Below are 27,899 nucleotides of genomic sequence, written 5' to 3' on the forward strand. Positions count from 1 at the left end.
TTTTTAGACTTTGAAAGGTGGACTTGCTGGTGTGTTTTGCATTAGCCCCACAACATCACACTATCACAGGGGTGGGCAACTCCAGGCCTCAAGGGCTGATGTCCTGCAGGTTTTAGATGTGTCCTTGATCCAACACAGCTGATTCAAGTGGCTAAATGACCTCCTCAACATGTCTTGTAGTTCTCCAGAGGCCTGGTAATGAACTAATCATTTGATTCAGGTGTGCTGACCCAAGGTGAGATCTAAACCCTGCAGGACACCGGCCCTCGAGGCCTGGAGTTGCCCATCCCTGCACTATCACCACCATGTTTAATTGCTGGTAGGATTTTCTTTTTATAAAATGTTGTGTTTGATTTACTGCAGATGTAACGGGACACAAACCTTCCAAAAAGTTCAAATTTTGTCTCATCAGTCCACAGAACATTTTCCCAAAAGTCTTTGGGCCTTTTGGCTCACCAAGATGTTTTTGGTACATTTGCGACATGGTTTTCTGCTCTTTTTGGTCAGCTGTGTTTTTCTCCTCTGAACTCTCCCATGAGTGCCAGTTTTGCCCATGAACAATGACTTTAACTGAGACAGGTGACGCCTGTAGTTCTTTAGATGTTGTTCTGAGTGTTTTTGTGACCTCTTGGATTTTGATGTGATCTTGGAGTAATTTTAGTAGTCTGGCCATTCCTTAAAGGCTCACCACTCTTCCAAGTTTTATTCATTTTAGATGGATCCTACATTGAAGTGAAGTAGGCTATACTTCACTTTTCAGACAAGTTTTTACTTAATTGATTTCTCATTTCAGCTTACTGGCAGAGTGTGAGTAGTTAAACTGAAGTCAGTTTTCCAAAACAATGTGGTTAATCACAATTAGTTCATGATTTAACGTTTTTACATAGGACATTGGGACAGCTGTTTTCCATTAAAAAATGAAATCATTGTTTAAAAACTAATTGCATTTACTCTACTTATCTTTGTCTAATATCAAAATGATACTGATGATCTTGATGATCTGAAAAATGTGATAAATATGCAAAAGGAAAAAGAAAATCAGGAAATATTGTTTCAGGGCACTGTAAATGTAGCAGGAATTTTAAATAATACAGCGAAAATAAAGAAGATAAGTGTTTGTATTTTTACCATATTACTGCAAATTAAGACAAAACGTTATTCCAATATCAAATTAGGTCAAATTTACCTAACATTTTTTTTTTATTCCAGACATTCCAATAACAGTATTCAGAACAAACTGAAATGATTTCACATTTATTTGTTTGTTTGTCTTATATCACTCATCCAACTTGTCTATTGTATTTTACATAGATTATTTGAAAATATCTTTTCCTCTATTTTACTTCTAATTGTGCGGAATGTCTGGTGACAAGTACAGATACTTTTTCAATCACATCTGTTCATTCGCGGAGTGATAACTGGGGAACCCTGGGTGCCACGGCAGCCTGCTCACAGCCGCGGAGGGAGACGGCATCCGAAGAAGAAGCCTGCCGCCCGGCTCTTCTTTCCCCCGGCATCAGTTGAGCCTCGCAGGGACACGGCTGGTGAAGTATCACCAGCGGCTGCGTTTAATTTAACATTTTACTCAACAGAACACATCTTTTTGATGTTCATCTGAACGGGATGAAGATTTGATTAAGTGTTTTATGAGCCGTCGCTTTGTCAGGGTAACCTTAGTCCCGTTCCTCATAAGAAATTATATTTTAGGGTATTATGATAGCTACTTAATTGATTTTTTTTGTCGTTTGAGCAATAGCTAACGTAATCAGCCGAAGGGGCATTTTTTCTTCTGTCCTCTTCCCTGTCTCCTCGCCTTATAGAGCCAGTTTTTCTGGTTGAATCGAGCCTAAAAAAGCAACTCGTCTGAGGAGAGCCGACTGAAAGCGCCAAAATGGGGGTAAGAGACGAATTTCTTGCGTCTTTCTTAGCTAACATGCTATAAATTATATATATGTCGGCTAAAGTGTGAGTTAGTAATGTTAACGGTCTGTGGCCATCGACGTAAGGGTTAACTGTACATGGAGGCACATGCATGATATTACAATGACATTGAACGTGATGGGATATGTATGACTTGCCTAATCAAGTGGTTAGAGTTATTTTGGCTGTGCTACGTTAATTTTTCAGTCTCCCAAATGGATGCGATCGCCCATTATGTGCCTGTCACTGACGCCATTTACCACACCAAATCAGCGCACTTGTAATTAACGGGTAATGGAGGTGATTCCTGTTGCCTGCACACCAGGTCTTCTTTTTCCTTCGGATCATGCGCCAGATTTGTGAGTCAGTCCGCCGCATCCAGACTCCAGCCGGTCCGACGGAGCCGGTGCAGGGTGGAAACCCGCCACAGTAACGTTGGCCATTTAGTGTTTGAGTTCAAGTAGCATATGTGCAGCTCCCAACCATACGACAAGCCCCTTAGTGTTGCTGCTTGACCTGCGAAATCTGATTCATTTTCCCCAGTGGGTGAAAAGTGCTGTCACGCCTTCATGTTTAATCATTCAGCAGACAAAAGGGGCGTTTAGCTCACTGACCCTGCACTGCAAACGCACTGAGATTAATCCCGATTTTTAAAGATGTCATAGGAGCTTTCTCCCAGAATGGTGCTGTAATGCTTTCAGTAATCTAACGATGACCCCAAGCAGGCCCAGTGTAGAAATAAGTATCTTCTCTCTCTGGTTTTAGCAAGAATTGGTGATGAAGTGACAGAAAAATGTGCTGCTTCATGCGCCGGTTCCAAAAAACGGGATTACACGGACCGCACATCTGGCACATCTGCAGACGATTGAGGAAATTCACAAATCCAAAATGCACAATTATTCAGACAGCGTAACGACACGGATACGCCCGGTCCGAAATGAAATCTTTTGTGAATAATACGCGTGTGAAACGCGGAATTACGCGTGGGATACGTGTAACCTTTTGCCGGTAAACCCGCAGTCCGGACTGCGGAATATCATCTCATCCCTCCAAGTCTGACTGCGGTAACTCTCAGCGCAAATGTGCGTCTCCTCAGTTATTATTAAAAGAAAAAGAGCGATCACGATGTCCTGAATTCATTTGATACTTTGAAAGTCATAATGTTAAACGTCCAGATGCACAGAGAGGGTGGTGTCTGGGACTCTGAACCATAAAGGCTACGACCCCCCCCCCCCCCCCCCTAAAATTTCCCCACCCGCCATTTGCTGCGTTTTCATTCAAACATTACATAATGCGACGATGCGTCGTGCTGCTGTCATTGAGGATACGGGCTCGGTGGATGTGGAGGCATCTTAGGTCTGGGTACCAAATGGGCACGGAGGCAAATGCGTCAAAATGGTTCCTCAGCAGTGGTCGACCCCCACCCCCAATTTTTCACATCCCACACACAAAAATATCAACTGCTTAGAACTCAAAGGAAAATGGGCTTAAATCTACCTGTTTTACCCCATTAGACTCATAAAACGTCAGTGATCTGTCAGTTCATAATACATCCTGTTCCAGCAACAACATTTCGATGTCACAGCTTCAGTCATATATTATTACTTTGATTATAACGGGTTAATTACTATAATGACTCAGTGTCCATATTCATTAATGTAGTATTACAGCCTGTATTTTTATTACAGTTTTTTTAATCTTCCAAAGTTACTTTCACTAAATACTGAGTTTCTCCTGCATACAAAAAATGATGCTCTAATCAAAGCCACCATATTCAAATCAAATCAAATCACTTTTATTGTCACTTTTATTGTAATAAAAGCAGCTTGTAAGTGCTTATAATTAAAGAATAAAACATTTTGCTTTATCAAATGGCCCGAGATGACAGGAAAAAACACTGACTTCTGTTCAGTAAGGAAACACAGAGTCTGTGCTTAAGTAATGATTTGTATTTCTTTGCATAGTCATGTACCCAAGGCTCATTTTACAACAGGAAAAACCCTATTTTGCATCTTAGTGGGGTTTTTTTTTTTAATATATACATAAATATATTGAGTTGATAAAATCTGGTTAACATGTATGTTAGAAAACTGTAGCTGCTCTTCTTTAGTGCCTTTCCCTCCCTGTGCAATGTAGTCGCTTTCTCTTCTGTTCTACATCCCAGTTTGGATGGGATGAGAGTGGAGGCTGAGTTGTGGAAATACAAATGGTTGTAATGCTTTCCACTAGATTGCCGAAGGGGGAAACCATACACATCTTTGACCACTGCGTGAAAGAGAGGAGGAGGAGGAAGAGGAGCTGAGGAGGAGGGTGTGTCAGTGCATGTGGGGGGAGTGGAAATTCCCATTTTCAAGCTGTGGTTTGCCTGAAGACTGGACAGATAGATAAAGCGGATTTGAGTGAAATTCACTGTGGTGGGGGTGGGGAACACCAGAGGGAGGCTCAGTTGACAAGGCAACTACAGGGTCATTTGATCCAGGCCAATCAATCGATAGAGATGGATGCTGCAGAAGGCAGCAATTGGATTGGTGGTGTGAAAGGATGGAGGTCAGCAGCCACAGGCTTCGCACGGAGGTCCTTGTAATTGGTAGAGTGACCAAGATACTGTGACTGACACTAGCTGATGGAGGTAGAGAGAGAGGGTGAGAAAGAGACGGCTGTGTGGTGAGTCACCTTGAGAAGGGTGAACACTGAAAAAGATGGAGGAGGCAGAAATTTAAAAGAGCTGGTGGGATGCTGCTCCTGTGCAGCGATGACACAGAGGAGGGAACAATGATGGAGCCCCAGCAGAAAAAATGGAGAAATAAATGCTGAGATTCAGAAAGAGAAGAAAAATGTACAAGGCTGAAAGCATCTGCTCATATCCCATAATGCACTTGGTGCGGAAGCTTCAGGAGAAGAGCCAATCACAGTGGAGAATGGTGTGGCTGTGTGAGTGTAAGCATGTGTGAGGCAGGCAGCTCTCATGAATAAACACGCTCTCACTGACGATGTGTAATTCATACAGATGAAGCTCTCGACACTGTCAGACCTCTTCACTGTAGTGGCTGCACTGAAGCTAACTGAGTGAGCTCATATTCTCGTACACCAGTTAATGTTAGTGTACAGTCATTCGTGGTTGAAACACTCATGTCAAAAAATAGCAGATGAAAGCATTAAGTGTTGTCTCGCTCTATAACCTATAAAAATATGTCAAACTGTTGTTTTAGTCATTGCTATCAGTCTCGTGTCTTAAACATTCATTAACATGATGACAGTCAGTCCTGAGCTCATCGTGCTAAAGTGAATTACTCAATTCAAGTCACTTATTCAGACTAAAGTGTTATTATTATTATTATTATTATTAAGGTTTTGGCCAGACTTTTCGCATGGTCTGATTGTAGAAGCCAATTTGTAATGTGTCATAGATGATGATGTAAGATGGGTGGTGACACAGTGATGCAGTGTTTAGCATTCTCCCCTCACAACAAGAAGGTTCTGGGTAAGATTAAGATACTGAATTTTAAATACGTTCTCACTATTAAATTTGCGACCAAGCTAAACCAAAATAAAGCAGCTTGAGCCATTCTGATGTCCAGAGGTGTATTGGACTTTACTGTAGAACCACAAAAAAACAAAAACATCTATGGGTTTAATGGCTGCAGAGTATAGTTTTAGCTATAAACCATATACTGAGCCAAGGCTTTAAGTTGTGGGGTTAAAGGCCCGATATTAGTCACAGGTAACTTCATAATTGGGGGTTAAAAAGTGGGCTGGAATGATCTGGACCTCCAGTTAATGAATGATCATGAATGACCTCCAGTTAATGAATGATTCAATCTTATAAGCATCTTAGTGCATATTACTATCAAATTAGTTTCATTTTCATGTGCTTGCTTAGTGACAGCATGAAAATACCTGCTCACTAATGATAAACATCCTGTGGACTTTTTACATCTTCAATACATTCTGCACAGTTTTCACAAAATACTTCTGTGACCTAAAAGTACAGCTGATGTATTTCCTCAGGAAAGAATAAAACATTAATGTGCCACTCTGATAAATGGAAAAAGACGAAAAAAGGATAGGATAGGAAAATGAGAGATTATTTTCAAAGGTAAGCATAGCCCAGCAATTGACATGTTATAAACTTGAAATTTAAGTCTGACATAAAATTTCAGACTAAAAATTCATTTTAAAGTCTTTAAATGAGATACTGTATCTATGCTTGATGTTTTGCTGATTATTTTTGGCTAAATCCACAAATAGTTGCACAGGTTACATAATCACAGACCTTACACAAATAAAAATCTACTGGACCTCATGAAATAAATTATTTTGTGTCGCTATACCAAACCTTGGTATCCCCGCATGCCAATTCCTACCTAAACGCCTGACAATAACTGTGCATAGATGATAAGTGTGATTTATTTTTTATTTTTTTAAATTAAATATATTGTCCCATTAGCAGACGACGAATTTTATAAAATTGTGTGTAATTCTTTTTTTTCTGTTCTTTAGTACAAATAGTCGGTGCTGCCACAGTTTGTTATTATATATGTAATAGCAGTTACAACATAGTCTGTTCTCATGGTCATGTTGTGTAATTGTTCCAGTCTATCTACATTTCATTTCATTAATACTTAGTTGTAGCTTCCTGTGTCTAACTAGTTTCCATCTGTGTGTGTGAGCGTGCAAATAGCATTGATCCACACTCCAGCAAATCAGTGATCAGGGTTTTCCGATATCACAGTTTGTGCTCTCTGGTCAGTGTAACATAAACCTCCTGGAATGTGGAGTGATGTTACCTTGACATCACTAACTATCTGTATGACGTCTCTGGTCTGAGTTAGAAATTAGTCTGAAATTAAGGAGGATAATGAAGGTGAACCACTCAATGCATTCCTGCACTACCATACAGACACACTGCATGCAGAGCAGTATTGTTACATAACATACCATCACATTAAACATTACATTATTAAAACATTTTAGTTGCACCTACACCCTCCTATCAGTCACAGGAAACCTCACATTACCCACTGAAAAGTTGATGCCATCACTCTGAGCCTTTCAGCAACTGCTGTTTTCTGTCATACTCATAGATCTAATGCACTGCAGGGGGTGGCACACAGCCTAATGGTGGAGAATGCTGCAAAATGCACTTTGTGTTATTAGGAATGTACGGCCAGTGATAACCAAGTCTAAACTGTGCCTTTGACCAAATCACAATGGCTTTACTCAGTGTTCGATGTTCATCACTGTAAATACATATTCTAAGACATTATCATTACATAGCCTGCATCATGGTAATGGTTCAAACTGTCTCCTTTTGATTAAATCTTTGCTCGAATGAGCAGATAAGAGTAGTAGACAGCACAGAGACAGATGGACAGCCTGGAGAGAGGAGAATGTTAACAAAGTGGGAGGAGAGGGTGAAGGGGGGCAGTGCCCTCTTAGTCGGTGTGTGTGAGTGACAGGCAGTTCATCTGTGTTTTCCAGGTCGGTCAGTCCACTGATCTGTGTGATAATCCATTTCTTTGTGTATGTGGTTATGTTGAGCCACTGTGTCCCCATCAGAGCTACTGAACTCCAGTGAATGCAGTACACCAGCAGCAGCATCCTTCATTCAAAAATCTGAGCTGAGACTATGATGTTCTGTTCACTGGAGCATCTTCAGATTTAGCTGAAAATAGGCTAAATACTACATACTGAACATGGTTAAATACTAGACAATTTAGTGCCAGCTGGTGGGTTGTTTTTTTTTGTTTTGTTTTTTTTTTTGTTGCCAAGGTCATGTCCCAGTCTTGCTTTGCAAAGTGTGAAATTGCAGCAAAATCTTTAATTTCTTTACATTTACAGTCAGATGTCTCATTCCAAAAACTGTACATGTGAACATTTAATGGTTTCGTATTTCATATAATGTGTAATGCACATGGTAAGACATCATTGAAGATGGCTCAGGCTGTTCATCCGTTTTAAAAATGGATGTATCATTGAATTTGAACTTTTATTGGTTACAATTTCAGTCTGTAGTCTAGCCCGCTTGGAATTAAATTGGGCTATATGTGGCCTTTTAACTAAAGTGGGTTTGATATCCCCAGTATAGAGGCTGCTTTATGAGTGTTTGTGGGCCATTTTGCAAACCATAAATCATTACCAATCATTATAGTTGATGTATTTCCAAAATAGAATCAGTAGCTAGGCTTGGGTAACAGCAGCATAATTTGCTTGCTCCCTGCTTTTTTTTTGTTCAGCCTCTATAAAAACAGGTTAAATGATGCCAATAAGACATGATTTTGATGAGATAAAACATGTCTTATTGACACCAAATGTTGATTATAAGCTTGGCTTTAGTTATATAAGCTCAAGTCTGTAGGACAATATCAGCTGACAGACTTAAAACGCAAAGCTTTTCAGTAAATCTTTGCGTGGCAACCCCCGGGCCTCGGACCGGTACCGGTCCGTGAGTTGTTTGGTACCGGGCCGCGAGAGTTGAGGCTCAGGTGTGAAATGTCTAGTTTTCAGGGTTTTTATCGATTTTCAGTGTTATTTTGTTATCGTTTTTATCGTTTACTCGGTTTTCCTGGGTCTTTTCACGTGTGTTATGAATAAATTTTCTTTTTTTCGGTACCGGTACTAGTTTTATTTTGTTGTATTTATCCGCGACAGCTTAAAGGCCGGTCCATGAAAATATTGTCGGGCATAAACCGGTCCGTGGCGCAAAAAAGGTTGGGGACCGCTGGTTTAGCATACATTCATTTGCCTCTGTTCACATCACCTGGCCTAAAGTTTCAAATTCAAATTCAAATTTTATTTGTCACGTACACAGTCATACACAGTACGATATGTAGTGAAATGCTTGGACAACTGCTCGTGACCTAAAGAAAACAAAAAAGGAAAAGGCTATGAATAAGATAGGAAATAAATATGAAAAATTAAAAAGGGTAAATTTAACTAGGAAGGAATAAAATATAAATTAAGGTTAAAAATGAAATAACTGTACAACACAAATTAGAATGAAGGGTAAATTTAACTGGGAAGAATAAGATAAAGATAAATATATAAATTAAAGTTGAAAATAAAATAACTGTACAACAAAATACACAATACACAATATAGAACTATATAAGAATGTATGAAGAAATCTAAATATAAATAAATATATACACAATAACAGCAGCTGTACAAGTATTTTGTCTTTGCATAAACTTTGAATCTAATTGCATCATGTAAAAATTGCTTCACATCTGGCCTGAAGTTCAGTTGATAATGATTCTGATAATTACTGGCAGTAAATAAACAAAAAAATATTTGTCCTGCAAAGATGTGGCAGTGTTATATGTTAGTTGTCATAGTAATCCAAAAATAAAAGTTTAGACATTTGGTGACATTTGAAGATTTGTATATATCTCATTTGATGGTTGCCCACCAGGTTGCTGACTTTGATTTGTTGTATCAGAATCCTAGTGTTGTTGTTTTGTTTTAATTCTCCTTACATTATTTTAATTAGGATGCCTCCATAAATGTCCCTGTCTGTCTGAGATTTGAGCAAGCAGTGATTTGAGCAGATTAAGAAGTTGCTTATCCAGCGCCTTTCCTTGCTGTGGTGTCATGAGCCAGGGGCCATACACCAACAGATTGAGCAGACTACAAATGTTCAGCATGTACAATCTGTCCCCTACCTCAGCTTACAACATCTGCTGCTCAGACCTCCTCAGGTTTTACCGCCTGTAACTAGACAGAGACTAGGAAGTGTGTATTTTAGCAGAGAAAGATAAAATCATCAATATGAAGTAGAATTGAACTAGATCAGTTTGACAGGTGGTGCTGAGAGAAATCGACTGTTGTTTGGTGCATATTCTACTTATTGCTTATAATAGGACTTGTACCAGCTCTAAATTACCCTAATGTGACGCAGTGAGTTCATGTGTGGTCTTCTGTGGTTTTCTTCCTTTTTCACAGTATTTTCACAGTTGGATGTCAGGGTTTCTTTTGTAGGGTTTCCAGTTGTTATAGTTTATATGCTTATGTCCTCGGTACCCAAATGTCACAGTAAAGCACCAGCACCAGGCGTTTTTTTTCTATTCGTGTTGCTTACTGTGGCACTGCTGTCTCTCTCCAATTTCATCCATCCCAACACTTTGACTTATGAAATGTGAAGTAAATCAGGTTTTCCTGTTTAAAATTTTGAGTATATAGAAAATACTTTCTCAAAAGGTTGACACCTTTTTTGGGAATTTAAGAACCTATCCTGGCTCTAGTTTGGTTCAGGAATACCTTTAAATGTCACATTGACTGGTAATTAGGTGTTCTTTGTTGTATTTTGACACTGTTCAATAAGTCTATTGTTGTTTTGCATTTTGTGAATCTTTTGAAAATCTTTAAAAAGTCATCAAGAATGTCTCCTCCAGCTGAGTAAATGTTAGGAAAAACATGACTGGGAATGAATATGCACAGGCCAACGTTAGAGCAGCAAGTGCAGTGCTCACCTGCAGGATTTCTGAATCCTACTTGTACTGAAGGAGAACAAACTGACTTAACTCTGAGACAGAAAGTGTGGATGCATTACTGATTGCCTGATTTCTGTCCGACTGTGTAGTACAGATGGTTTTTTATATGAGAGCAGTGTCTATTCACAGAAATCTTTTTATCAGTGTACACTGTGAAGTTTTCTGACGTACTTTTCATCTTATGTGATCATGAATAACCATCATCACAGTAATCTGACCCACAGTTGAAAGCTGGTGAAAACCCTTCATTTGGTTAAATTTATATTGAGGCACAAAGCACAAACATTTTTTAAAAGTTTAGTGATGTGTGTGTCATACTTATTCATATTAGAAACGTTGCAAAATCTCTGTGTAGAAGTTTCTCAGAGTTAAACAGTCAGGCTACAGTATTTAAACGTTTTAAAAGACATGAGTCTGCCATTTAATTTTCGCAGTGCTACTTTTCTGATAGACAGCACAATCATGGCAGTGGTGCTTTTGTAAACCTGAATCTCGTGCAGTCCTTAGACTGTTATTATACTGAAAAACGCAACTTTTTAGCACACAGTAAAGAAAAGCATAATCAAGATAAAGAATCAGACTTACATTGGCAAGTTTTTGCCTAACACTATTGATATTTAATTAACAATTTGGCATTTTTAATGTACAGTAAAGATAGAAAAAAGGAAGTTAGAAAAATGCAGGATAGCAGTATCATTTTCCTTCATTGTTTCAGTCAGTGGTAATTCTCACATTTAAACATATTCACTGCATTTTTGCCAGAGACTTGATAAGAAAGACGTGCCACGCAAAGATTTCTGCGAAGAAATCTATAAAATTTACACGATTCTCCAACAGCAAAGATTGTTTGAGAGGTATAACTTCTGCTTTCTAAAATCTTATATTTGGTGCCAAACTTTATGAGCCATTTAATGATATATATTTTAGCTGATGACTCCTATATGTGCAAGTTTTTAAATCAGTGTTTTCTTTTCTTCAGACGTTTCAGTGTTGTAACAAAGCGAATGAGTAAGGATGAATGAGAGAGTAGTATTGGGAAGATAGTAAAGAGAGAGAGAGTGATGAAAAGGGATTATTGTTGTTCACTGGGTTAATCTGTTAGTGTAGTAAACAGCCGTAATCTGATGGCCTGCTGGATCAGTGTCCAGGGAACACTTCACCTCCTGACAGATGGCAAAAAAATAGATACTCTCATACACACAGACAAATAGAAATCTATGTGCACACACAGAAACCACAAACTTGTAGCTAAGCAGAAAATAAACACGTGCACTGATTAAATCACTACTGCACACATATATACATTTTAAAATTTCCAGTTTTAATATTACTTCCTGTTTTTTTTTTTTTAAAGTAATTCATTGCCTGTCACGCAATAAAAAGGTCAGCAGTGATGTATTGTCTCTATAGAGTGGCTAAACAGTTGTGTATTTGCCAGTATCATGATGTGCAGTCACTAACACATTTGAATTATAAACACACAAGTTAATATGTGAGGTAGTCAATAAGTTTTATTGTTTTAAAAGTCATTCATTCCAAATGAACGTAAAGAGAGAATAGAACCAAACGTCCAGCCATAACTTTTTGTCTGTTGCACCACATTGAACAGGAGTACTACTAGGCTGGATAAGAGCTATTTGCAAGTTATATTGTAGCACCTATCCTAATACACCACTTTGTTGTGTAAAGTAGCATTTAGACAGGGTTTTCTCCACAGTAAAAGATGCTGATGCAATTTTGACATGGAACTATTTGGCATATGCACAAACTCTAAGACTGCACATAGGCAGATGTGCAAAGCAAAATGTCATTGGCTGTCAACAAGCCATCACCCTATCAGCTTTCATTGCAGTTAGGAAAAAACAGATGGTAAACAGTATGAAGCAACCATCAAATCAGTGTGAAACCTCTCGGCCCAGACTAATCCACATGAGAGCTTTCCCAAAATAAGTCACTTCTCTCATCTTATCATGCAAGGTTAAACAGAATCTGATTGCCAGTGTGTGGCTGTTCACAGAGTACATTGTCACATTTGGATGGTAGCAAACATCTGTGTAGTGTTGCACACAAAATAGTCACACGTTTTTCAGGGTCTGACTGACTTTATACCCAAACTATATTTTAAATTTAGATTTAAACTTCATAGATCTGATTAGACTGTTTAATGTTCACAATCAGGGAAAGAGATTTCCTTTCCATGTTTTTATAAATGCATCACTTTATTGACCCAGCTTCATGAACCAAATCAATATGTCATAAATTGCCTCAGTGTACCTCTCACATTTGTTCCTAATGATACTAAGCATTAGGTTGTATCAATGTCACCCTAATAACACATAAAAGTTAAGTGATTAACTTTTGATTAACCTCTGCCAGTGAAAGAAGCAGCACAGCAGCAGACCTGAATAAGTCACTTATAATTTTGTCTCTGAGAAATAAGTTTGCATGTATAAAGTATATGTAAAGACTGCCTTGACTATTACAGCAGAGGATCAAGCAAGAAAATAAAAATGGAAAAAAGCACCTGTCTTTTCATACAGCAAACTTTATCTAATTATGTTTAAAAACAGTGGGAAATATTTATTTATTTTTTGCTATTTGGTCTCTTTACTTTTACAGTAAAGCATTTATATAACACTGTGCCTGAAATGTAAATCACGTGGCGTGGCTTTGTAAATCATAACTTGTAAATCATGAACGTGTCATGCAAATCAAGTGTTGTAAATCTAGTGTCACAGCTTCTACTGTAAGCTTAGCCTCGGTTTACCAGTGAGACATGCACTGATGTTCTCTGGTGATGCGTTTCATTTGGCAAGTAACCACAGCATAAATAGTGACTGGCTAGGAATGTACCACTGGCAAAAATAGTCAACTCTGGTATCTTTGTATTGCAGATTATTTTATTTCTTTTTCAATATGGACAAATTTACATGTAGGACTGTGTGCAAAAGACAAAGGAGTAATTAGATCTAACAAGAAAATCCATAGATTTCTGACAAATAAGATGGATGAGAGTGTTTATAATAGAACGACATAATTTAGAAAATGAATGCACAATGGAAAAAAATTGTGAGACCTTGCTGGTGCATTCATCTAAATAAATGTAGCATACACACATTATGTGCAATAATTTGCACATTAGGAAACGGCTTCAGATTTTGTTGTTTCTGTCTTATGACATATTAATTTCCCTTGATCCTCCTCTCAGCCACAACAACAGTTTAAACAGCAGAAGCCTAAATAGAGACTCGTGTAAACAGCAGTTTAAGAGGAGCTCTTGATTCAAGCCTGTTCTCTAATGATGCCAGATTTAATCAGGAAGTCTTGACACACCAGGGGATTATAGCCAAGTTTAGATCTCAACCTTAATGTTTTGTCTGGGGCTTAATATGGAAGAGGTAGAGACGGAATCACACAAGCCACAAAGTTTATTAACACGTTTATGGTCCAGCCAAACAGTTCTCTGTAGTCATTGTTGTGTTATTTTGTGATTACAGGTAAAAACTATAGATTATAACAGCTACAACTCTGGCAGTCAAATCTTTTTCTTTCTCCCTTGATGGCTCAATAAAGCAGTGTTGTTATTTGGATTTTTTTTGTTGTGAAGTTGTTTGTTGTATTTAAAGATTCCTGTGCTGCATTGATAAATTAAACAATGATGTACGTGTTTTCTTTCTGCGTTACAGTATGGACGGTCGGACAGCTACCGCGTGGCTACCACGCAGGACAAGGATGAGAAGGAGTCGCCCAAGAAGAAGGGAGGCAAGGATCTCGATGACCTGAAGAAGGAAGTTCCCATAGTATGTACCCTTTTTAAAACCACTTCATCTTAGCCCACTGCTTTTGCCTGCAGGTTTTGGCCAGGTGCTGATGTATAAAATGGAACTCTTACTGAGGTTTGAGAAATGAAAATGCAGAAAGACACATACAAAGTATGAGTAGGCTTCTTCATAGACAGAGTAAACAAAAACCTTGAAATCCCAGCTGAGTACTGAGAAGTTTGTTAAGCTTCCTGGCCTGTGTCCAGCATTCAAAGAGCTGTGATCCAACTGTAATCTAATCTCCCTGGTTAAAAAGGAGATGGCAGAGATGAGGTGTTCCGTAGCAGCTGGTGCATAGTAATGTTACAGTGTGGTTTGACATAACATGCCAGAGCAATTTAATCCTCCTGTGGAAGGATATTCTTTTGTGTGAGGTAGGAAGCCAAACCCACAGGAAATCCCAGTGATACAAAACTGCATCAGATGTTCAGATAATAAAATCATAAATAAATGTTATCAGTCTCTATTATTATTTACAATTATTTGAAACATTTGTAAAATACTGAAAACATTGATGAAATTTTATGCTGGCAACCAGAAATCTCCAATATTTAAAACTCAGTGACTGCTTCGTGTAAGTGGTGATTTGCGTTTATTTGCTTCTTGAAGTTAATTTGTAGTGTTATCAAAATAAATAAATACATTGTGACTGAGGTTTTGATTGATTTCATGATAAATCTTTATTCTTTGTAGACTGAACACAAAATGTCTGTTGAGGAGGTTTGCCGGAAGTACAACACCGATATCGTTCAAGTAAGTACTTTATTTCAAATCAAAATTACACTTTTGCACTTTTTGATATTTCTGTCTGGCGTACAAGTTGGTGTATGTTGCACCGCTTATGAAGACTTTTTAAAGTGCAAATGGATGTTATACATAAATAGGCCATACCTACTGTACTACCTTTATTTCCTTTCCTGTTTTTTCACCTCTATTCTATTTTTCTTCCACTCACATCGCATCATTCCATCGTTTTCTGTCCATTGCTTTTATAATTTCTAGGGTTTGACCAATGCCAGGGCTGCAGAGTATCTGGCCAGGGATGGCCCCAACGCTTTGACTCCACCCCCTACCACCCCAGAATGGGTCAAGTTCTGTCGTCAGCTGTTCGGTGGCTTCTCCATCTTGCTGTGGATTGGTGCCATCCTCTGCTTCCTGGCCTATGCCATCCAGGCTGCCACAGAGGATGAACCTGCTGGGGATAATGTAAGTGGTTTCCCAGGATGGGTGGATAGATGATAGAATAGATTATTAATCCTCATTCATTTTAAGTAGGCAGGGTTTGTTGCTTAAAATACAAACATCAGCACCTATGAGAAGTTATACACAAAATAAGGATGAACACATTGTTTGTAGTGTGTGTGTGCTCTGTCCTGTAGCATATCACTTTACAAAGCAATTTGCTGACTCACTACTCTTTAGGGATGAGGTTGCATCTCATCCCTATGATAAAATATGTGTCAGCTGCTTGTAGAAACCATGTCAGCTGACCCATCTCTGGAGTGACAGACGCCGTCTTGTCTGTATCCACTCTGGACTCGCCACAGGGAGCATATGACTCCTGGCATTGGTAATTGCAGGGTAAGAGTAGGGCATTTACAGGTCAGCACTGTTTCATGCCAGGTCAGAGCACTGAGTAGAGCAAAGGACTGAGGCTAAATGACTCTGACACACACAGCATTAAAGGACAACATGCTTTGTTCAGAGCACAGGGAGGTCTCGGGGTGAAACATCACCAGTTTTGAGTCATGAGTTACGAGTGGCCAAGAGTGTGTCAACAAACTGTATTTTCACACACTGTCAGATGCTGAACGCAAGATATGAAAGACAAGATTCAGATTTAGAGCTTAAGATGGTAAAACATATGACAGCAAACCAACATAGTCATAAAACCACTAATAAAGTACACTGCAAACAGATGGACAGCGTTCAGTTCATTGAGTCCAAATCAAACCACGTGCTGCTGTCAGCTCCAGGATACGAGACTTAAATGAAAGATGATTTATGTTATTTCTAGATTTCAGACTTTACAGAAGCCTTGAGTTCCTGAAAAAGCTTTGGTCTTTATCTCTTACATGCCTCTGAAGTCCAGCATTTATTGACACGAAGTTAGCGTCTGACTTTGTATCTCTGCTAGTCTGTCTTTTTTTTCCCTTCCTTTCCTCTCATGTAATCAAGTTTTAGATAAAAGTTGAGTCTTTTGGTTATTTTCTTTATAAATATGACAGTCTGACACCTTTTTTCCCCTTTCTGTCTTTCTCTACAGTTGTATCTGGGTATCGTGCTGTCAGCTGTTGTCATCATCACCGGCTGCTTCTCTTACTTCCAGGAAGCTAAGAGCTCCAAGATCATGGAATCATTTAAGAACATGGTCCCTCAGGTACCAGAGACTTCCTAGTCATCGTCAGGATCATGCCGGGATGTTTTTGTGGTGATTGTTGTGCCAGAAGGGGATTTCACAAAATGTATTGCTTGATTAAATCCAGTTTTCCAAATGAATTTGCTTGAAGGAGGTTTGAAATAAATTATGCTGCAGTTTGTGGAGTGACTAAACATTTAGAATTCAAAGACCAAAGGGTGCTGAAAATTAATGAGTGTATCGCTTGTCGAGTTCTGTGGTTACGTATTATATGAAGTGATCCTCCAAATAGCATGTTTCCGTCTTTCTTTGTCACTCTGCGATCCAGCAAGCCTTGGTGATCCGCGAGGGAGAAAAGATGCAGATCAACGCTGAGCAGGTGGTTGCAGGAGATCTGGTGGAGGTGAAAGGAGGAGACCGGATCCCTGCCGACCTCCGCATCATCTCCTCACATGGCTGCAAGGTGAGCTACAGGCACAGACAGATTCATGATGACAGACATTCAGAGATAGTAGAAATCAAGGATCTAGAGACAGATCCACAGGGCAAGCGATTCACAACAGTGTGGATAAAGGAGACCTCAGAAAGTCAATGGCATTCGGCAACTTCAAGCAATAGCAAGAAAAATAATCACTGAAAAGCATAAGTGGGTCCCAAGTGAAACTTTTCTCAAAATCAAGGAAACCAATTAGAGTACCACCATTAACAGTGCAATACACTGTTTATTGACATGGTGGTAAGTGCATTAGAGGGTTACCTAGGCAACTGGACTCTGGAATGTCCAGTAAGAGCAAACCATCAGCAACATAAACATTTGTGGCAAGTGAAACGCTTCCTGTATGGATTCTGCTGGAAAATCTGTGTCTGTATCTCTCTCTCTGGATTTGTATGTAGCCCTCAACAAGTTTCTCTCTTGTCTTTCTCTTTTTCTTTGACTTTGTTTTGTTTTGTTTTTTTGTCAATCCTGCTCTGTCCAGGTGGACAACTCATCCCTGACTGGTGAATCAGAGCCCCAGACCAGGTCACCTGACTGTACCCATGACAACCCCCTGGAAACCCGAAACATTGCCTTCTTCTCTACCAACTGTGTTGAGGGTAAGTTTATCACCATTATCATCATCACCATTTTCCAACAGTCAAATACACCTTTATTCTAATATGATAATGTACATCAGAATCAGAATACTTTATTAATCCCGAAGGAAATTAGGGTTACAGCAGGCAGCACGCTAATGGCGCATGCGCACTTACAAAGGAACCTTCTGACCAACTTTACACAAACATCACATTGGGGAGACATGTCAGAAAGGTAGGCTGATAGGAAAAAAACAACGAAAATACATAACATGAGGTAAGAGGAGGAGAAAAAAAATTCCACTCAGACTGAGCTCCTAGTGGGAGAACAGTTTGATAACAGAAACATACATAATATTGTACCTGTTGTTGGTTTTGGCGGGGGTTGTGTTGTGTTATTTTAACAAGATATGACCCAGGATTTCATTGCATTTCTTCATTTTCCCACGGTGACAGTGAGTTAGATATGGAATGAGTGACTTCTCTGGTCATCAAAAGTAGATCTAGAAATGTGATCCTATTTAACCTTGTACCAGTTCCTTTCTAGTGGATCCTGTTGTAGCCATTGTATTATCAGCATTGCAGCAAAACGCATTATGAATCTCACAGTGTATTAATTGGAAAATAGTAAGATGTGGTGCCCTCTGGTGGACACATTACATTCTTCACCACGTCTCCAATCATCATCACTCTGTCCGCTTGTTCATCTATATTATCACACTCTATTTATTTATTTTTTCGTTCTCTATTTTTTCCCCTGCAGCCAGTGTTGAAGTGCATATATTTTAAAACCGTTCCCTCTGTTTTTCCAGGAACTGCACGTGGTATTGTTGTGTGTACTGGTGATCGCACAGTGATGGGACGCATTGCCACCCTCACCTCAGGTCTGGAGACTGGGAAGGTAAATATATTATATATAATAACTGCTCACATCCATTACAGCAAGAAACTAAAACCGTGTAACTATACACTCATTCACTAAAACTCTTGTAATATTATTTAAAGCCTATATATTGTCTTAGTTGTGTCTCCTTATCAGAAATTAAATCTCTTTGCAGTCAATTAAACATCTTCTTTTTTTATCCTCAGACACCCATTGCCAAGGAGATTGAGCACTTCATCCACATCATCACAGGCGTGGCTGTTTTCCTTGGCGTGACCTTCTTCATCCTCTCAATCATCCTGGGTTACTCCTGGCTGGAGGCTGTAATCTTCCTCATTGGTATCATTGTGGCTAATGTGCCCGAGGGACTGCTGGCCACAGTCACTGTGAGTTGGCAGAGAGATGTGAAAGTAGTGGATGGTGCAATATGGAGTGTCTGTGTGTGTCCAAGATCCTTAGGTGTGGTTCAGGTTTTTGTTTTTTGTTTTTTTGTTTTTTTAAATTTGTCAATAAGGCTGAAATGTTAGGATTGGTAGTATGTGTGTCTGACATTGATTTGTCCAGACTTGGGTCAAACTGTAGCTTCACATAATATAAAATACAAAGAAATTAGATGAATCTTTGAAAACTTTTTGTATCATGAAACCTGTTTTTTCAAAAATTTTATTCCAACACTCACTGGTATTAAAAATAGTAACATTTCTCATTTTTAGTGTGTTAGTAAGTCACTCTAATATCGATTTTCTCACAGAGAGAAGGTAACAGACTAAAGGTGGTGTCACCAATCACACTCCTTGGGCTGTTAGCGGTTTAACCCACATCTGAATGTGTGTTATTTACATTAGTTTCTGTTTTATTTTGTGTTGTTTCTGTGGTTTTTGGCTGGTGTTGTGTTGTGTGTGGTCTGATCATGTCTGTTTGCTTGTGTGCTCTCTGTGTGGTTTGATATTGTGATTGTTATATTTCGTGCTTTAACATTCTCAGTTTGTTTCTGTGGTGAAATGTTGTGTCGCCTCTGTGTATTTGTCCTTTCATCTCCCACTTCCTCTCTCTTTCTATTAAAGGCAGTCCCATATGCGTTTGTGTGTCTCTCTCTCCATCTTCCTTTTCATGTGTCTCTCTCTTTTCCAGGCCAGTGGCGGTGCTGTCTGCAATGACAAGGACTAGCTAATGTAATGACATTAGGCAAATGTTTCTCAGCACCATGAACTGAATTTAGGCCTCCTGTGCTTGGCCTTGGCTAGTTTGACCCACTGGTCTTGCCATACTTGGCATGGTACCATAATGCACTGCTGCTCTGCTTCACAGCATCGCTCTTTCATGCTTCATGTTCTCTCTGCACTGCTTGTTGGGCTGTGTTTTTATATCCTGAAAGGACTTTTCTGTTCTTACTGCATTGTTATGTATAGAGTGCTATGTTGGTGAGCAGAATGAACGTTTCCAGGCATCTGGGTGGTTGTAAGTTCCTAGTTGGGGTTATGTGTTTCAGGTTGTTGGCAGAAATTAGTTAAGTGTCTGGAGATGCTCATCTGTTCTTTTAGTTTACAACATAGATACTAATTGTATTTTTCTCTCTCTTTCCCATTGATTTTATCCATTTGTTTGTGACGATCATCAACAACTCTTTCCCACTTGTTTTCTTTCTTTCTCTCCCTCTCTCTTTGCCTTTGATGCCTTTCCTCTGCCACTCCCATTTCCTCCTTGTTTTTGTCTCCTGCTTCATCACTCTCCTCCAGGTGTGTCTGACACTGACTGCCAAGCGAATGGCTCGCAAGAACTGTCTGGTAAAGAACTTGGAGGCTGTGGAAACTCTGGGCTCCACCTCCACCATCTGCTCTGATAAGACAGGCACCCTGACCCAGAACAGGATGACCGTGGCCCACATGTGGTTTGACAATCAGATTCATGAAGCTGACACGACTGAGGATCAGTCTGGTGAGATTTTGTTCTCTTTTTATTTAGTAAGCATTAAATGTGTGCCTCCATGCAGTATATATTAAGTAAAGTGCAAATAAACAGGATTGTGAAATGTGTGGATTTTAAAGGGCGCAAACAAAAAAGCTTCCCTTAAATATAGCAAACCAGTCACCGTGTGCAGATACACTGCCTCCAGTGCTCCTGCCATGCTTGTACTACCGTTTTGTAAGCTGATTGAGCACCATCTGCAGTTCATACTGAATCTTAGAAACTCTTAAAATGGTGAACCTGAACTTGGACATGTCTGAACATTTTAATCACACCTTGTATTCAGTAGTTTTTAATCTGTTTTTGTGCTTTGAAAAAGTGCAACAAACAGATTAGCTGTTTCATTGCTAAAAGCAAAATGTGAGACTGGAACTACATTCTGTTCTAAGTAATGTCTATTTACATGCCACATAATGCATGGAAACAAAGCACTGAAGTAAAGCTAAAGATAAAATGGCAAGATTTAACCGTAACCCTTCGCTGTATCAGCAGCTGGATGCTTGGATGAGGTTCAATGACTTCTTTTTTGCTTCTTGTAGGCTCCTCCTTCGACAAGAGCTCAACAACATGGGTGTCTCTGGCTCGCATTGCTGCCCTGTGCAACCGCGCTGTGTTCAAAGCAGGTCAGGAGTCTTTGCCCATTCTGAAACGAGACGTAGCCGGTGACGCCTCAGAGTCAGCTCTACTGAAGTGTATCGAACTGTCCTGTGGCGCCGTCAAGGCCATGAGGGACAAGAATAAGAAAGTTGCAGAGATCCCGTTCAACTCCACTAACAAGTACCAGGTGAGTACCAAGTACTTGTTTGTGCAGAAAGAAAATATAATAAGCAATTACACAAATTCCCAGTTCATTTTAACATGAGCTGAATCAGGCAATTTGTAGTAAACCGGCTTAAACATGCAAAGAACTGCATACCAAATATTTATTCATACTAATAGTTCAATCCATTCCCATCAGCTCTCAATTCATGAAACTGAGGAGGAAAATGACAAGCATTACCTGCTGGTGATGAAGGGAGCCCCAGAGAGGATCCTTGACCGCTGCTCCACCATCATGGTGCAGGGCAAGGAGCAGCCGATGGACGATGAGATGAAGGAGGCTTTCCAGAATGCCTATCTGGAATTGGGAGGGCTGGGAGAGAGAGTGCTGGGTAAGGATGATCGGAAAACTAATTATTTCAAATGCCATGGAAAACAATTAGTGAAATACAATTTTGACTTTTCTTGCTCTCTGTGCTCAAACTGTACTAAATAAAATAAATTAATTGTGTGAGAATTTAACATCCCTCTTCCTTCAGGGTTCTGCCACCTGTTTCTGCCTGAGGACAAGTACCCAAAAGGTTTTGCCTTCGACACCGATGACGTCAACTTCCAAACTGACAACCTTTGCTTCGTTGGCCTCATGTCCATGATTGACCCTCCCCGCGCTGCCGTGCCTGATGCTGTGGGCAAATGCCGCTCAGCTGGCATCAAGGTGGACACCTTTCTGTTCTGACAGTCTGTTATTTGTCTCTCATTCTCTAAAAATATGTGTCTTCTGTTTATGATCTTCTAATCTTATTTCTTCTTTTCTTCCTTTAGGTTATTATGGTGACTGGTGACCACCCAATCACAGCCAAGGCCATTGCTAAGGGTGTGGGTATCATCTCTGAGGGAAACGAGACAGTGGAAGACATTGCTGCACGCCTCAACATTCCTGTCAGCCAAGTGAACCCCAGGTAACATTTACTCCTGTGGCTGCATCATCACTGCTAAAGCTGTTTTGAGCCATAATACATGATACTGAAGAAAAGAAAAAAATATACATATATATATGTATTTATAATTATATTTCTTTCTTTTTGGAATGCAGGGATGCAAAGGCCTGTGTCATCCATGGTACGGATCTAAAAGACCTCACACAGGACCAGATGGATGACATTTTGAGGAATCACACAGAGATTGTCTTTGCCAGAACCTCCCCACAGCAGAAGCTCATCATTGTTGAAGGTTGCCAGAGACAGGTACGGTTACTGCACTGCCACTGATTTACAGGTGAACAGAGATAAACAAAAGTGTAATTAGTTTTTATCTCTGGGGCTGTAAAGTGAGTTTATGTGGCCTCTTCCTCTGTCAGGGTGCTATCGTGGCTGTGACCGGTGATGGCGTGAATGACTCTCCTGCCCTGAAGAAGGCTGACATTGGTGTTGCCATGGGAATCTCTGGCTCAGACGTATCCAAACAAGCTGCAGATATGATCCTGTTAGATGACAACTTTGCCTCCATCGTCACTGGAGTGGAAGAAGGTGAGGGACAAACAAAAGGTGGAAAGGTGGAGTGTGGCGAGGAATCAGGGCTACAAATGACAAAACAGACATAAAAGGTGTAGGAAAAGGTTCAGCTGAGTTTTAAAAAAGTATCCTATTTGTTCGCGGTTGTCATGTTTGCAACAGGAACTCAGCAAAAGTGACGCCACAACTGCTAGCACACGCAGTCATCATTTCTGCCTGTTGTGCACCTCTCAATATTTGATGCTCACAGCAGGACTAGTGGACTGAGATTCATATTGGAGACACAAGTGTACAAACAGTTTTGTCTTTACTGCAATTTCAGTTTTATATCAACACAGGAGAGAGGCCGATGTTGCAACAGCTTTAAAAGTGAGAGATTTTGGAGAAAACTTTGCTTCCTGTTTCAACATCTTCTAGTCACTTTTTATTTCTCATTGTCACCACCGGCCCTGCACGAGAAAACTGCAGCTCCTCAAGGACCAGTGTAATGGTTAAAGGACTGTAGTGATTTTCATGAAAAGAAGTTCAACAACTACTTAGATGGGCAAAGCACAGTTCACTCAAGCTTTGTTCGAGCATGTGGCATTTTGTTTGTTGTATTTATACACCACCTTTGTCTTTCCAGGACGTCTGATCTTTGACAACCTGAAGAAATCTATTGCGTACACTCTGACCAGCAACATCCCAGAAATCACCCCCTTCCTCTTTTTCATCTTGGTCAACATCCCCCTGCCTCTGGGTACCATCACAATCCTCTGCATCGACCTGGGAACTGACATGGTGAGAACAAATCTCAGGACAAAGACTCAAAGACGAGACGTGCTGTTCAGGCTATAAAATAAGAAAGCACTGTGTGAAATAACCTTTCTGAACAGATTGTCTCAGTGCATTCATCACTCAAAACATTTTAACGTACACACAGTAAACCAGTAAAACCATGCTGGACACTTGAAGCTGTTAACTGCATGCGCTCATGTCAGATGCATACCTGATTAATGCCTTTTATTTATTATAGCAGCCACGAGAACAGCTATTCAGTGTGGTCCCTTATGATCAGCATCGCTGTGAAGAGTAAAATATTAAACATGGAACAGAGGTGGAATTCAAGGTCATTTTAAATGGGACCTTTAGAGAACACTAGGTCGCAGTGTTGAACCACTATTTATAAGAAGCAGCTCTCACATTTTCCACCCTCTCAAAGAACAGAATGTATTAATACCAAACCCTAGATACAGAAAGACCAAATTTTCATAAACGTTATAAAAACACACATCAAGAATATATAAGTAAAGTTACCAAGGAGTATCTCAAATAAGACAGAAGTGTCTCTTTTTCCTTTCCCCTCTTCCAGGTACCAGCCATCTCTCTTGCTTATGAAGCAGCAGAGAGCGACATCATGAAGCGACAGCCCAGGAACCCACTGAGGGACAAACTGGTCAATGAGAGACTCATCAGTATTGCCTATGGACAGATTGGTAGGTACATTTATTCTTTACAGTTTGTGGCATTTAGTGTAAACAGTGTTCAGGCAGCTACATGGAAATGGTTTGCACTCTACAGCAGGTAAGTGTCTTAGAAACTGTCAACATAAAGGTATTAACAGTCTGATGAGGATGAGTCCACTGCACTCAACAGGCAACAAATCAAAATATCCTTTAGTAAATATCTATTAGTGCTCATTTAATTTAAATATCACTGTTCTTTTCCATCTGTCTAAAACGACAGATGGAAAATCAGTCTTTACTGACCATGTCGAGTCTACAGGATTTTACTGTGTCAAATAAAATGTATCATTTGATTAAGGGACTCTCTGTTTGTCTCTGTAGGTATGATCCAGGCTCTTGGGGGCTTCTTTGCCTATTTTGTCATCATGGCTGAAAATGGTTTCCTGCCATCTCTGCTTGTCGGCATTCGACTCAACTGGGACGATCGCTCCAACAATGACCTGGAGGACAGCTATGGACAGCAATGGGTATGAGTGAAATGTTATAATGTCAGTGTGTCTTGTTTCAGATATGTTCACTTATGTAGTGGAGCCACTGAGTGACTTGAATTTGTGACATTCAAACAAACCTTTTGTTTTTGTGCCATAATCTTTGAATGATTAATGTAAGTCTTAATTTAATACTGATGTAATAAAAGCTATTTATAAACAAATCTATTGTAGAAAGCAGACAGGAGATATTCTCTTTCTCATTTCCTGTGCAGACCTATGAACAACGTAAGATTGTGGAGTTTACTTGCCACACAGCCTTCTTTGTCAGTATTGTGGTGGTGCAGTGGGCAGATGTGATCATCTGCAAGACCAGGCGTAACTCTGTGTTCCAGCAGGGCATGAGGTAAGTACAGGTTATTGAAGAGAGCGTACGATAAAAACAATTCCTTTTAAAAATGGTGGGCAAAAATAATCTAATTGATCTCAGGCTTTAAAAACCTAAGCAATTCTGATAAACCACATTAGATATTAATAGTGAACTTTTTGATTGTGTGTTGAATTTTGTAAGGTATGCAATTCTACCTTCTTCTTACAGTCAGTTTGTATGAATGAAATGACAAAACACAGTGACGACAGACATCTATTGCAAAGGCAGCCATGCTGAACCAATTTTAGGTTTATTTTAAAGGGAAACATGTAGGAAAACTGTAGCTCAGTAGACACCATTACAATATACAGTCTACAAAGTAAATATATCTAGGCATAGTACTTATTTTTGATGGATCAGTTCTGCATTGCTGTATTAGTACTTGGAGAACACAACAATCTGAGTACTTTCAGAAGTATACAGGTCTCGTATCTAAAGAAAAGGCATCAGTTTCTTGTTTGATTGCTTTTTGGTTGTTGTTTTGGAAAAACAGAAAATTGATACTGAACATGAGAGAATGGATGAATGGATCACGACCATGATTCATCAATAAGATTTGATTTGGTTTTTGTATTTATTTTCCCCATAGCATCCACTAGGTGTCACTAGATAACCACATTTACCCATGTGCGCTGTCACATATGTTGCTCTTTTTCTTCCGTCCATCTTGTTTGATCTTAAGCTGTGTGTCCTCTGCCCATGATGCTGTGTTCTGCAGGCAGCATTTGTAGGTCAGGCACACAAACTAATATAATGTTACTATAACTGTCGGCCTGCAGGGAGTTGCCCTTGAAGCTTTTTTTTTTTATTCAGAAGTAGGTTGATGCCAGCAAAAAAACGGCTGCCAACTGTTCAGAAAACAGACAGTGTAGTGATCTGTTTTCTGAAGAGCATCACTGACGAATGTCCGAGATTTTTGAGTAACGGGATACTTCTTTGCTTGGTGACTCTTCACCTACTTGTGTGTTTTTTGGCTCTTCGCATCTGTTTTTGCATTTTTTTTTTTTATCCATACATGTGAGTGTTGTAATAGCCTCTCTTGTTTTGCATTTGTTTTCTTTCAGGAATAAGATTTTGATCTTTGGCCTGTTTGAGGAAACGGCTCTGGCTGCTTTCCTGTCCTACTGCCCTGGTATGGACTTGGCACTACGGATGTACCCACTCAAGTAAGTGGCATTTAATTAATAAAGAGAATCATCAAACAGCAGAACAAAACATCATCATAGTAACTATGGATGTTCAGTCCATAAAATGTATATTTTCAGGTAAGGAATTGCGAAAACAGTTTCTTTGTCCTGAATCTCAGCGGACTTAAATTTACCACTGTCTCTTTTGTCCCGTCCTGCCATGACACCCTATTCATTCAAATATTCTCACTCTGTCCTTTGTTCCCACTCGTTCCCTCACAGGCCCAGTTGGTGGTTCTGTGCGTTCCCATACAGTTTCCTCATCTTTGTTTACGATGAGATCCGAAAACTCATCCTGCGCCGAAACCCCGGAGGTGAGCTCGCACACAACCATATATATTTACTTGTTTAGGGGTAGGGTGGTGTCAGTGAACTGGAAAGTGGTGATATATTTTATAGGAGAAACAGAGGAGGCATAGTGTGGGTTGTGAACAGTAATATAACTTGATAAACTAGAGGTGTATCTATAAAATATTTTCCTTCAGTCCATTGACGGTTAACATTTCTCTCTTTCTTGTGCTTCTTTCCCTCTTTGTCTCCATGCAGGCTGGGTGGAAAAAGAGACATACTATTAAATTATCAAAGCATCATTTACTTCTTGTCCCATTTTTCCCTGAATTCATCCCTTCTTCTCTATCTCCCTCTGACTTTCTCTTTCCTCCTTCCTTGCCTCCATCCATCTCTCCTCTCGGCATACTCGAAATGTACAAGAAAAAAATGTTTACTCCTCATCTTTGTTCCTCCATCTTCATTTCCTAAAGAAACAAAAAATCAAAATGCCAAGACGACAAGAGGACCAATGACAGAGGAGGAGAGGATGGGGAAGAGGGTGCATTTGTAAATCTTCCCTGTCCTTTCGGTCCCTCTGTCCCCCTTTTTTGTATCCAAAGCCTACACGGCAGTAGTCTGCCAGTAACACTGTTTGTGCCGATGCTTACTACACTGTTAGCTACAGCAACTCTTCGTACATGTACTCAAATTACATCGCTGTGTGGAACCAAATAAAGAAAACATCTTGAGAATAAAGCAGAAAATCTGACTGCTCCACTGCAATCTCTCGGGCCAAGCAGCACAACAAAACGGCAGCTCCGGTCTAGACTACGACCTGGCAATTTGAGCGGGTGGGTGGCATCATTTTTGTTTAGTTTTTTATTTTTATTTGTATTTATTTATTTATTTATTTTCCCTGCCAGAGAAAAGCTGCCCAGATCCAGCTCAGTAATCACTGCCATTTCCTGCCATTCGCCTACCGCGACTTTCCTTGCCTTTTTTTCTCTCTCTATTTCTATTTACTCACTGCCAGTCTTTCACTGCCGTTCTCTCTTTCTCCTCCTCGCCTCCTTTCCTATCAATAAAGAATCGGTGTCACCATAAAACCAACCCACTGTCTCACTCACGCCCACAGCAGGGTGGAAAAAAGTTCACTTCCTCCGACTCCCCTGTCCATCCTCCCTTCCCAGTGTTGTTTTCTGTTTGTGTTATTGTTGTTTTCTAATAGACAGCTGGGTGTGGTTTTTTTTGTTGTTTTTTTTTAAACAAAACAAAGTTGTTCGTAAAAGTTTTAC

At 39.7% G+C, this 27,899-nt stretch overlaps 1 protein-coding gene across 2 annotated transcripts; it reads left to right on the plus strand.

Annotated features, from left to right (window-relative positions):
- Positions 1 to 1,497: 1,497 nt before the first annotated feature.
- On the plus strand, positions 1,498 to 27,863 carry atp1a3a (ATPase Na+/K+ transporting subunit alpha 3a). Of its 2 annotated transcripts, XM_004572651.5 has the most exons (24): positions 1,498 to 1,667; positions 1,821 to 1,897; positions 14,099 to 14,212; positions 14,927 to 14,986; positions 15,236 to 15,439; positions 16,500 to 16,613; positions 16,921 to 17,055; positions 17,570 to 17,687; positions 18,479 to 18,567; positions 18,756 to 18,935; positions 20,286 to 20,484; positions 21,054 to 21,298; positions 21,473 to 21,665; positions 21,813 to 21,988; positions 22,096 to 22,232; positions 22,367 to 22,517; positions 22,631 to 22,799; positions 23,410 to 23,564; positions 24,136 to 24,259; positions 24,611 to 24,756; positions 24,993 to 25,123; positions 26,212 to 26,313; positions 26,557 to 26,648; positions 26,881 to 27,863. In XM_004572651.5, the coding sequence occupies exons 2-24, from the start codon at positions 1,892 to 1,894 to the stop codon at positions 26,907 to 26,909; spliced, it is 3,069 nt and encodes a 1,022-aa protein (XP_004572708.1). In that variant the 5' UTR covers positions 1,498 to 1,667; positions 1,821 to 1,891; the 3' UTR covers positions 26,910 to 27,863. The 2 variants fall into 2 exon arrangements, with proteins under 2 accessions (XP_004572708.1, XP_004572707.1); XM_004572650.5 differs by having other exon boundaries at positions 1,499 to 1,897.
- Positions 27,864 to 27,899: the final 36 nt, after the last annotated feature.

Source organism: Maylandia zebra, linkage group LG22, assembly GCF_041146795.1.
Source record: "Maylandia zebra isolate NMK-2024a linkage group LG22, Mzebra_GT3a, whole genome shotgun sequence".
In the NCBI taxonomy this organism is placed as follows: domain Eukaryota; kingdom Metazoa; phylum Chordata; class Actinopteri; order Cichliformes; family Cichlidae; genus Maylandia; species Maylandia zebra.